The 12,311-nt window shown below is 44.6% G+C and overlaps 1 protein-coding gene across 4 annotated transcripts in view; it reads left to right on the top strand.

Moving 5' to 3' along the window:
- Nucleotides 1-11,810, top strand: part of SASH1 (SAM and SH3 domain containing 1) — a 183,812-nt gene extending 172,002 nt beyond the window's left edge. For all 4 annotated transcript variants that reach the window (XM_056853052.1, XM_056853053.1, XM_056853054.1 and 1 more), the window contains 2 exons: nt 6,032-6,163; nt 11,519-11,810. In XM_056853052.1, coding sequence (XP_056709030.1) covers nt 6,032-6,163; nt 11,519-11,770 — 384 coding nt within the window. In that variant the 3' untranslated portion in view covers nt 11,771-11,810. The remainder of the gene's footprint in view (nt 1-6,031; nt 6,164-11,518) is intronic.
- The last annotated feature ends 501 nt before the right edge of the window (nt 11,811-12,311 follow it).

A 12,311-nucleotide genomic window follows, 5' to 3' on the forward strand; every position in this document is an offset into this window, starting at 1 on the left:
AAGAAATGTTGAGGGAATTAGTAATGTCCATCCTGGAGAGGAGGAGGTTGAGGGGAGATGTGATTAGTCTTTTTAAGTATTTGAAGGGCTGTCATTTAAATGAGAGTGAGTGGCTGTTTCAGTTGGCAGTGGAGGTTAGGACTTGTAATAAGGGGTTTAAATAATGGGTGAGGAGATATCAGCGGGATATTAGGGAAAATTTTTTAACAATAAGGGCAGTTCAGAGATGGAACCAGTTGCTCAGGGATGTTGTGGATTCTCCATGGAGATGTTTAAGCGGAGGATGGACAATTATTTCTCAGGGATGCTTTAGGTCAACCTGCATGGTGCAAGGTTTGGAGTGGATGGTAGCTAGGCCCCTTCCTTCTTTTTAATTCTATGATTCTATGGTAAATTATTAAATATCCAGTTTAAAAGGATCCGATGGTATGTACATATGTGCCATCAAGTTACAACTGACTTATGGTGACCCTAGCAAGGGGCTTTCAAGGCAAGTGAGAACCAGAGGCAGTTTGCCATTGCCTCTCTCTGCAGAGTCTTCCTTGGGGGCTGCCCATCCAAGTACCAACCCTGCTTAGCTGCCAAGATCTGATGAGATTGGACTGTGCCATACCATACCATTCCCCCACCGCAATCAGGTGATACAGAATTTTCCAACCTGTGAGTCAGGACCTAGAAGTGAGTCGCAAAAGCCTCTGAAAGTGGGTTACAGGCCAGCCATCCCTAATGGCCACTTTGCAGCAATTTTTTTTTGGGGGGGGGGGGACTATCTGGCAACTAGTAACGTTACAGTAGTAGCTGGAAAAAGGGGCCGAAGAGTTGACAGGCTCTATTCAGAGCATAGAAGGAAAGAGAAGTGAGCCACAGGTTGGGAAACACTGGCCAAAGACATCAAAAACCTTGGGTCTGCCCTGGCTGGGTAACCATACCAAGTAAATTTGGACTTGTGGGTCACCATACCAGAAAGGTTGGGAAGCACTGAGTAGCAGATGATGCAAAAGACCCTGGAGAGCTGCTGCAGGACAGAGTAGGTAATATTGACCTTGACAGACCAAGGGTGTGACTCAGTATTCGGCAGTTTTATGCATTCACGCTCTTCCTTTCCCTGTTGGTTGTTCTGTAGAGCTAGTACGCAAAGTATGTAAGCTGACAATGAAAAGAAAAAAACTGGAAAACTTTCCATATTCCCAAAATTTGTTCATACATTTCAGGCACCACATGAAGGCATCTTAAATGGCCTTCGTGAGTTGAGGGGTAAACAATGATTCATCATGAATATTCTGCAATTTTCATCATTTTACTGTAAGCCTTTCTTTTTAGATGATTGACATGGTACATGGTTTGCTGGGTCCATGTCATAAGCTGCTGCACACAGGCCAGCTGTTGCAGCTGCACTACAACAAAGCCTTAATCGGAGCCTGGTGGAGTCAGGGGCTTGCTGCCCCCTCCTCTTCATATATTCGTACCAACTAAAGAGATGGGGGCCCTGACTGTTCTTTCAGGCCCCATTGTGGTCTCTATACTTAACAGGGAGCTCCATCTGTTTCTTGGTTGTTGATTATTTAAAATTGATGATTTTATGGGACTGCCTAATTGCTTTTACTTTTATATTATGACCTTATCATATTTATGGTATCTTATTGTATTGTATATCTCATTTTTAGCTGCCCTGAACCCAGCGTTGGCCAGGGATTGAGGGCGGGATAAAAATCTAAATAAATAAATAAAGTAGTCTTCATATGGTGGCAGTCATAGGTAGACAGACTGTCAGCTACATAGGTTCACATAAAGGCTGTTCATTGCAGTTCCACTTAGTAATCCTTTCTTTTTGGAAACTGAGGTTTGCAACATTTTTTGCCCTTGGGGCCCCACTGTTTGCTGCCTGTGAGTGACCATCATAGCATGGCCAACTATTCCTTCCTGCTCAGTCTTTCAGATTCCAAGCTGAACATTTGATTCCACTGGAGTATATATCTGTTTTAATAGTCTGTTTCTTCATTGTAGTGTGAAACAGAATATTATGGAGATTTGGAGTTTAACCATACACATTGATGAGTGCAACACTGTTGATATGGTCCTCTGAACAAACTGTCTTGCTTTGATGGTAGTGTCTTCCATTTTTCTACCTTTCCTTGGTCCACAAACCAATGAATCATTCATGTCCTGCTTGAGTACCTTTGTGCACTTTTAGACTTTTGAAACAAATTGTGGGTGTTATTACAAAATTGCTGTGATAGGGAACATGAAGCGCTCATACTTAGTGTATGTTGGTGGCTTTAATGTGCTCCTGAAATGGAGAGCCCAGAGCAGCTGTTATACACAGTGATGAAGGTCATTATGAACATGAAACTGTTTGTAACTATTCCATAACACACACACGTGTGTGTCATACGGTGACCTCGTATGGACCCTGGACTTCCTTGGTGGTCTCCCATCCAAATACTAGTCAGAGCCAACCCTACTGAGCTTCCAAGATACAATGAGATCAGATAGCCTGGGCCATCCAGGTCAGGGATTCTTTCTTTTTACCCACTAATAAATTTAATTTAGGCAACATTTTGTGTAAGAATTAAACTTTATCTTTATAACAACTACTTTGTTGTAGGATTGTTCATATGCTGCATTTGATACCCTGGCTATTTTTTACTTCCTTTTTGTACAAACTTACAGTGGACCCAAGCACCACTGTGCAGTGAAAGTTTTGCCAGGCTCTTGGCACACAGAAGGGATCCACTACCACATACTATTTAAAAGGCAAGGCTAATCTTATTTCCAGCATATGAAATTATGCAGGAATCAAAATACTGGAAAGATCTCTTCAAGAAGTTCTGAGAGTTTATCCTAACTGTAACTGTAGTCTAAATTTCTCAAAAAGGACTTATCCTCAAAATAATTAGATACATCATCATTTAAAATATAACCACCAGCATTTTACTTACATACACACATTTAAACTCTGTGAGTGGTATTGAAATAGTGGGGTTATATGGAAAAGCAAATCTGTGATAGACACTATGTTTATTTAAACATTTCTATCCCTTCTTATCTCCTCATAGTCCAGATGGCAAACAATAATGCCACCAAATTGCAAGGACATAAATTATAATAGGCCAGTTAACAAAATTAAAGTACAGATTAAAATACACAAGTTACCAATTTAAAAGCACTCAAGATGAAAAATAAACCCGAATTTTAAACACACAGGATCAACAAACACTGCAGTAGAACAAACACCGCCTAATCAGCTGAAACAATTTACCATCCACCAAATGCTCTCTGGAATAAGACAGCCTCACATGCCTTCCTAAGTGTAGCAAGTGGAGGTGCCCCTCCTCACCTACTTTGGCAGGCCATTCCAAAGGACGGGCTTGTAACTCGAGAGACCCATGGTCTCAGCACAGCCACACGGACAATCCCGGGGGGGTGGGTAGGAGACCCTCTGCAGAAAGTAACTGGCACAGAGGATATACTTAGAATTTATACTCCAGTAATAGCCAGTCATCAGGAATGGGCTTTAATAAACTTTCCTGAATATTAAAATAAGCAAAGCTTATCAATTAAAAATTGTAAAAGTATGGTAGGTAGGGCTGTTGGGAAAAAAATTCGCTAAAATTTGGATTTGGCAAAATTCGGCCCGTTTTTATTTGGGAAATGCCGAAGTCCGAACTCCCCTGCTTCGGGTCCGTGCAATTCGGCATGAGATCCAGAGTTCGGGGGAAAATTCGGCCAAATAAAGCCATTAAAAACACAATCGCGCCTTTCCGCAGCTCCGGGGGGGCATTTTTGGGGGTAGAGGTCCCAAACTTTCAGCGTAGCTTGAGGGGACCCTTCTTGCAAGAACCCCCAAGTTTTGTGAAGATTGGGTTGGGGGGGCTGAGATATGGGCCCCGAAAGGGGTCCCCCCTCCTTAATGTGCATCTCTGACAATTGTGGTTTGCAATTAGCAGAGCTTGCCGCCCACTCCTGAAGCTCCCAGCCCCTACAAACAGCTGAGCAGGGGGGAGCAAGGGCGGGGCAGGTGCGAAGAAGTTTGCAAAGCAGCACATTTGCAACCATGCAAACCATGCAAAGCAACACATTTGCAACCATGCCAAGCAACACGTGACGCCTGGGAGTTTGCAAACCATGGAAAGGGACAGAGGCATGGTAGCTATGCATAAGGAACAGGATGGGGTGGAATTTCCCCTTTTGCATCAAATTCGGGACCAGGCAAATGCATTCTTTAAGTCACCATTTGAAAACCAGTTTTGAGCAAGCATCAAAAGAGACCTAACCAATCTTATGAATGAGGGAAAACCTGAGGACACACAACTGAACCCCCCCCCTCAAACCAGAGAGAGAGAGACTCGAGGGGGCCACACACCCAGGCAGAACAGGCGAAAGCCCCCTTTGGCTTTCCCCCCACCCACAGAAACTGCTCCCTCCCCACACACAAACAGACTCTGCTTCCCTCCCCACACACACACAGGAGAAAAATTATAGAGAAAAGCCCCAAAATGGGTCTTACTGTGGATGTCTTCTGTTCCATCTTCTTCGCACCTGCCCCGCCCTTGCTCCCCACAGCTCAGCTGTTTGTCGGGACTGGGAGCTTTGGGCGTGGGAGGCAAGCTCTGCTAATTCCAAACCTCCATTGTCAGAGATGCACATTAAGGGTGGGGGGGACCCCTTCCGGGCCCATATTTCGCCCCCCCCGATCCAATCTTTACAAAACCTGGGGGTTCTTGCAAGAAGGGTCCTCTGAAGCTATGCTGAAAGTTTGGGGGCTCTACCCCCCAAAATGCGCCCCCTGCAGCCACGGAATGGCTCGAATGTGCACACGCACCCCCCCCCCCCAAGGGGGATCTCTCTCACACACAAACAGATACTCTCTCTTTCTCTCCCCGGGCCGCGCAGCAGCTGGGCTCATGCACTCAATCGCGACTGATTGGCCAGAAGAAGACCCAGCTTGGCCACCGATTGGCCGCGGGAGAATACTGCTTACTGAGGGTTATGCTGCTGCGCCAAACCCCAAATTTGCCGAGTTTATTCGCCGAACCCCCCAAATTCACTGAATTCGGCTCCCCGTTTTCCCGCCTTTTTTGAGTTCGGTTCGATCAGAACTAAAAACCGCCGAATCGGGAAATTCGGCTTTCGGTTTGGGACTAACCAAATCGACAGCCCTAATGGTAGGCACTTAACCAAGGTTGTCTGATGCTTTGGGTTTGACTGTCATAAATATATAAAGATAAGTCATGCTTAATTCTATTGAATTGAAATCAATGAGTCTTTAAAGTTCTCAGCTTTTTTTGGAGCATGCCTGTTATACTGGGTGCTGTGGAACACACGCAGGATAATGGTGCTGCAGTTGTCTTGCTTGTGGGCTACCTGGAGGCACCTGGTTGGCCGCTGTGTGAACAGACTGCTGGACTTGATGGGCCTGGGTCTGATCCAGCGTGGCTTTTCTTATGTTCTTATGGGTAGTGCCAGCACAATAGCATATCTTGTCCTCAAGACATTCCAAAAGCTACGTCATGTATTGAAGTACCGTAAAAATACATTAGAAAATCGGACGTGAGGGTGATCTGGTTGCGATATCTGTCACCCCATTGATTGCCAGGGTTGATTAGGCTGGCTAGGTGGGTGTCCCTTCCCTCCCTCGCCACTCCATGTACATCTTTCCTGAAGCTGTGCGCTCGGTGGAGGAGGACAACCATCTCAGATAGAAGGAGTGAACCATTCTTTGGTTAAGGGTATATGATAGCTGTGCTCCTCTGCTAGTACCTTCAAACATTAGAAAATCATATTATCTCAATAATTTTTCCAGCCATTCTAAAGAACACATTCACAGATGGCTGAAAATGAAGGTGATGAGCTGTCCTGTGACTTACTTTTCAAATGCATGTTTCCGTGGAACTGGAAAAAGTATACATATACTGAAACCAATCAGTTGTACATAGTATTTGTTAATTGCTTTTAGAAAGGCATTTAACACTTAACTAATATTTTGTTTCTTTATCTCTTTCTTTCCCCTCTGGATGACTGGAATTTCCAGCATGGTCGCTGTGGGATTCCTGAAGCTTTGGTGCAAAGATACTCTGAAGACCTAGAGCAACCTGAAAAGGAAGTTGCTACAAACATGGACCAGGTCCGGGTGAAGCAGCTGAGAAAGCAGCACCGTATGGCAGTAAGTTTCTACTACATGGTCTTGATTTCAAATGCAAATGAAATATGAGAAAAGATAAAATTATATGGTAGAAACCACTTCAGGCATTGAATGTTCCACTTTGGAATGTTCTCTTAATTTTTTTTTAAATCCCTACATATAGAAAAGTGGCATATCAGAGATCTAGATTCTAGCCTAATCCTCTGTGATATGCTCGTATTTATTTATATGCAGCTTTTACATGATCCCTGCTTGTAGAGTGCAATACCAGAATGACTTCAGTAAAACCTTACAATAGAACATACAGATCAGGCTTTTGGTCCGCTGAGGCCACTAACTGAAGCTTTCCTGGATTTCCAGCCAAAGTCTTTCACTGTCTTACTAACTGAGGTGCTTTTATCCAGCAGAAAAATTCACAGCAGTCAGCAGGGTGGATCTTCCTCCGTTTCCCCCTTCCCCAAGCAGCCTGCTTTTTTTGGTGTAAAAATACTCTCAGGGGGTCAGGACAGCCTCACAAAGAAAATACACTATAGTACTAGAGCTGCAGCAACAAGGGGGGAATTGTAAAATTGCTCCCTTCTGCCTCTTCTGCTGGCGGCTTGCATAAGCAGTAAATTTTATCAGATTTCCCTGATTACTACAGCGCACTGTACTGCCATTCTGACCATCCGAGAACAGAGGAAACAGTAGGCTGCTTGAGATAGGAGAAGGTGAGGAAAGATCTGCGCTGCCAAGTCCTTCTGCAAAGTTTTCCACTGGATCCAACCCTTCAGCTGGAGATGCCAGAGATTCCATGACCTTACATGCAACGCATATGTTCTAGAACTGCACTTAGAAGCTCCTTGATCAATTGATCTTGAGCAGCATATATCTAGTGTTGGAGGGATATAAGGACTGAAACAAATCTTGCCACTGACAATGTAGCCTTGGGGTCCCTGTCGCTTAGTAAAAAAGGCATTATGTCAGTCACAGAGGCATTGGATTTGTATATTAAAAGGGGGGAAATATAGTGCGATCGAAGTTCCTCGTAAAAGCGGCATTCCAAAAGGGCATGGGCTAATGTGTCAATAGAGCCAGAAGAGCAAGGGCAGATCCTGTCTGAGTATGGTATATTCAGAATTCTGCCCTGCATTACCATAGAAGGGTTAGCATTCAATCTAGCCAAGCAAAAAGCTCTACAGAGACGAGGAGTTGTCAGATAATATGTATAGGCAGGCAGACCACGTGGAGGGGGTATTCCGAAGAACTGGGATGAACAGACGCGATGAGCACGAAAAGTAGTGCTGTTATAATCGAGCTCTTTAATGCGCTTTTTAATTTTGGCAAAAGCTTCAGTTTTCCCAAGATCTGATAACATATCCTGCGAGAAGCCCAGCAACGGCAGTTTCTCATCTAAGATTTTTTTGCCATGAGGATTTGAAAGGGTCATGCTTCAAAGAAGCTAGGAACCCCTCAGTGCTAAAGCACAGTTTAAGGTGTAGTTTAAAGGCGGCCAACCACGCCCTAGCTTCAAGTGACATTTGGCCAAACTCGGAACGAAGAGTAACGCCAGCAACACATCGAGGGGCATTTAGGAGTTTTCGTAAGAACTGAAGCAGTGGACGATCTATAGATTCATTGGTGACTGTAATCCAGATGGCAACACCAAAGAGGATAATTGGGGTAATTTTCAGGTTAAAAACCTGAATAGCCCCTGGAATATATTTGCCACTTTTGGTGTGAAAAAAATTGACAATAGCACCAACCCCAGGTTTAATTTTGTTGACACTGCTTTTTGATGGGCATTCCAATTTAGGTTATGGGAAAACAGAATGCCAAGGTAAACAAACTCCTTGACTTGGTCAATCTCAAAGCCATCTAATGCCCAGTGAGAAAGAGGCATTTTCTCCTCTTAGTGAAGATCATGATCTCTTGAGCTAAATCAAACACACACATTTGGCAGATCACAGTCCCACATAGTGGTCACAAACAATATACGTATAATGGAAAGGATCCTCACATACAAGCCCCCTATATAAATTAAATTGAACCATGTGGAGAAAAGAGTAAATCTGCCTTATCTTGATGCACCCTGGTGCTTAAAACATTTTTTTCTCCAGCCCAGCTCCAACACCACAAATTCACAAAGCTGGGAGAAAAACTATTTAAGCATTGAAGTGCAGCAGGGTGAGGCCCAGAGTGGGCAGGGTTTAGCTCCCCTTTTTCATTAACTGGTTTTCTTTAAGTATAGACCCCCTTCTCCCAGGGCTATCTAGGGGTACACAATTCCCCAAGTCTGGGTTCTCTTGTAGAAACCTGAACTCAGGCAAGGCATTTCTCGAATCCGCTCCCTCAGACCACCTTCAGGTTCCCCTTCCACAATCTGCAAAGAAAAGGCTGGAGCATGCAAAGCAGTCAGGGAGAAGGGGGTAGAAATCACACCATGCCCCACATTTGGGGCTTCAGGAAGAGACAACACCTGGCCAAAAGTGGCATGAGCCGCTCACATAAGAGGGGAAGTGTCAGGCCTGTGTCTCAGATAGTTTCGTTTTCTCACAGACTCTCCTTCAAGGATTGTTTTGCAATCCTGTTCCCTTTGAAGCTTGCAGATGTCCGTGGGAGCAGCAGCGCCTCTGTACTGTTTGTAATGTGTTCAAAATAATCTCATGAGACTGTACTGCTGAGTGCTTTTTTCAATGCTTTTATATTATCAAGTGCATGCCAGTTTCCTCCATTGCTGTCTTGGGTTCTCTATGCTCTGTTTGCCTTTGTTACCATTAAACCAACTGCTTTGGACAACTACGTCTCCTGCTGTGGCTAGTGGTTCTCGATAGGGCAAGTGCTTACATTAAGACAGCAATGGAGGAAATGGTTTCTTAGGAGGCACAGGTCACAAATACAGTCCGGATGGCATTTTTCAACCTTGGCCAAGCAGTTGATGCACCCTGATCTAGCCACAGTGCAGCAGTCACCTCCAGATTGGACTACTGTAACTTGCTCTACATACGGCTACCCTTGAAGCTGCTCCAGAAACTTCAACTGGTCCAGAGTGCAGCGGTGCAGGTCCTTAAGGGAACCCCATGGACAGCGCATATACATGCCATGCTCCATCAGCCTGCACTGGCTCCAGATTGAGTACCGGATCAGGTTCAAGGATTTGGTGTTGATCTTTAAAGGTCTAAATGGTCCAGGACCATCATATCTGCGGGGCCCCGCCTCTCCTGATATACCCCCCAAAGAGCATCGCGGTCAGCTGATAACAACTTACTGCTGGTCCCTGTCCCAAAAAGTGCCCAGCTGTCCTCTACCAGAGCCAGAGCCTTCTCCTGCCTGGTGGAACTCTGTCAAATGAGACCGGGATTCTGTGGGGTTTGGCTCAATTACGCAGGGCCTGCAAGACTGAGATGTTCCACCAGGCTCACAGCTAAAGATAGCGATGGTTCCACTCTAGCTGCCCTCCCTGCCCTTTTCCTGTCAGGCCCTTGCTGCTAGCAGGGGTAAAGGCTCTTGACATGGCCAGGCCATCTGGCTACACACCAAGTCCTTGGTTCCCATGCCTGTAAACTCTGTGTACAGTTTCACTCTTCCTTTCCCACAGCTGCGCTGGATGTTTAGTCTGCCTGTCCTGGGAATAGCTTATCGCGGGGATGCTTACCCGTGTTTACCATTGTAGTCTGTAATGCTTTTAAAACATGTAGCCTGCCACTATTTCCTCATTACCAACCTTACCTGCGTGTAAGCAGTCAGCTCTTAATCTGTTTTTTTTCTCCTAATAAAGTATTACTACTCAGGACTACCTGCCTGGAAGAGTTTGCTTGTGGGATGCTAGGGACAGATGCCTGAACCTGACATTTCCTCTCCCTTTCCCCCCCTCCTTTCCTCTTCCCCATTCCTTCTTTTTCTTCCCCTCCCTTGATTATTTCTCCCTGCTGTTGTTGTGGTTGTTGTTGTTGATCTTGTTGTTGTTATAGGGGCGCCATCTGAAATGTAATCTGAAATCTAATTTAATCTTAATTATTATTTTTAAATGTTTTAATTTATATATTGAAGAGTGTGTTTGTATATTTTATCCTTTGTTAGCCACCCTGACTGAGCCTGTCTTCAGTTGGGAAGGGCAGGGTAAAAATCAAATCAATAAATAAGACAGGCTGCATCTCCTGCAGTCTAGAGAGACCATCACTTGTATGCATGATGCTATATTCTACATAGTTCTGTGAAATTAGGATTACAACTGCTTTCTCAGTCTGCATTAATAGTCACAGTTTTTCATGCAGTTCATAAAAGCCTAGCCTACATCAAAAAACAAGAAAAATACTCCATGTTGTTATTCTTCATTTCTTAGCTACATGTGACATATGGCCTTGGCCCCAAAAAATTCTTCTGCCCAAACCCCATTGAAATGAATGGAGTTTGTGCAAGGGAATTTCTCAGCAGATTGAGCCCATATCTTTATACCCAGGAGTAGTACTCTGCAGGACTAATCTGTAGTAGATTAATTGAGGCACTGAGGTGTAGCAGATTAGTGCTTTTAAAATTTAATGTTTATAATCTCTTTAAAAATACAATATTTGCCAGGTTTCTAAGAAATAAAAAGGAGGGAAAATAGCAGCATAGCTGGTTTAAACAAGTGTCATGTACGTGTCCTTTGGAATCTGTTGGGGGACACAGGGAATTTTCGTCAGGTGGTCCATGGTCCAAAAAAGGTGGCACAGCCCTGCCACAGCTCAAGGGGGCATTCCTGGGGTGAACAGGGTTAGGAAGCTGCCCCCGGGAACGCTCCCCCCTCGCTGGCACGGGCTGTCCCTTATGAGAAAGCCCTACTGGCTATGCTGGCGGCAGGAGCCAGCGGCTCTCAGATGCTGGTGTGTTTGCCCCCGTGCCAGCGTAGATGTCACCTTATTCCATGATAAGGTGACACGCCGGTGCCTAAGGAGAGTCACATCCGCCTGCCCCCCAGGAATGGGCTGCTCATGAGCAGTATGCATCAAACTCTTTGATGAAAAATGTAAATGTGGATGTAAAACAGAATATTTTGTTTAGGCATTATAAATATTACATCCTATCAACTTAATAAATGGATTTGGTGCTTATGTGGCCGGAAGGACTAACAAAATGGGGGGGGGGGTTGGGTTTGAAAAGGTGCCGATATCTTCTACATCATAGTGGTAACACTGGGATTTAAGATTCATACAATTAAACACACCAATGGTGTATGCACAGCGCATACTGTTAAAGCACAGACTAGGGCAGCTCCCATTTAAATAAATGGGGCAACCCCTGTGCTCATGAAATCTGTGTGCACTAGAGTATCTTCCTCACTAACACTTCTGAGCAAGGATTCTTTTTCAAAATGGAGGAAAAAGGATTGAATAACTTGCATTTTCCCCCCCTTTTCAGATTCCAAGTGGCGGCCTAACTGAAATCTACCGAAAACCTGTGTCTCCTGGACATATCTCTTCCATCGCTGATTGGCTGGTTTCTATTGGCCTCCCAATGTACTTAAGTTCCCTCATGGCAGCAGGCGTTAATGACCTAAGCAAAGTGCCTTCTCTGTCACAAACTTGCCTCCAGGAGGCTGGCATCAGAGAAGCGAGGCACATCAGCAAACTTCTTGCAGCAGCAAAACTCTTCAATTCTGAGGCAATTTAACATGCTCTGGAATGTAGTATCTGCCTCTTGACAAATCTACAGTCCCCATTTCACCTATAATTTCTTCAGAGGACCAAGCAAAACAGGTTCCGGAGAAAGACTGAATCTCTTACTTTTTTGGTCGCACGTAAAGGCGAATAGAAGCAGCTGTCAACTGAGGGGGAAATGGTACTCCTTTATTCCACCCCTCCTCCAACAGAAGACACAAGAAATTATTGTAGTTTGTTTAAAGACTCTGGGCTTGATGGGATTGTCTGTGTCAGTTGCAAAAAAGGGATCTTTCTACTTACTCAAAAACAGTTAAAAACTACACCATCTAAACCCTAGGAATTAGGAAGAGATGGTGGAGGGAAGGGAATAGTGCTAGGCCTCTGAATGCTTTGAGTCACCTCACTGGTAAAAAGGTAATTTGCTGACCACCAATCATGGTTACAATCCTAAATCTACATACAACTAAGTACATCCTAGAGGAAGAGAGGGCACCTCTATGAGCAAACACGACACGGATGTATTAATGGGGACTCTCCAACTTACTCTATTC

This window comes from Euleptes europaea, chromosome 7, assembly GCF_029931775.1.
Source record: "Euleptes europaea isolate rEulEur1 chromosome 7, rEulEur1.hap1, whole genome shotgun sequence".
Lineage (NCBI taxonomy): Eukaryota > Metazoa > Chordata > Lepidosauria > Squamata > Sphaerodactylidae > Euleptes > Euleptes europaea.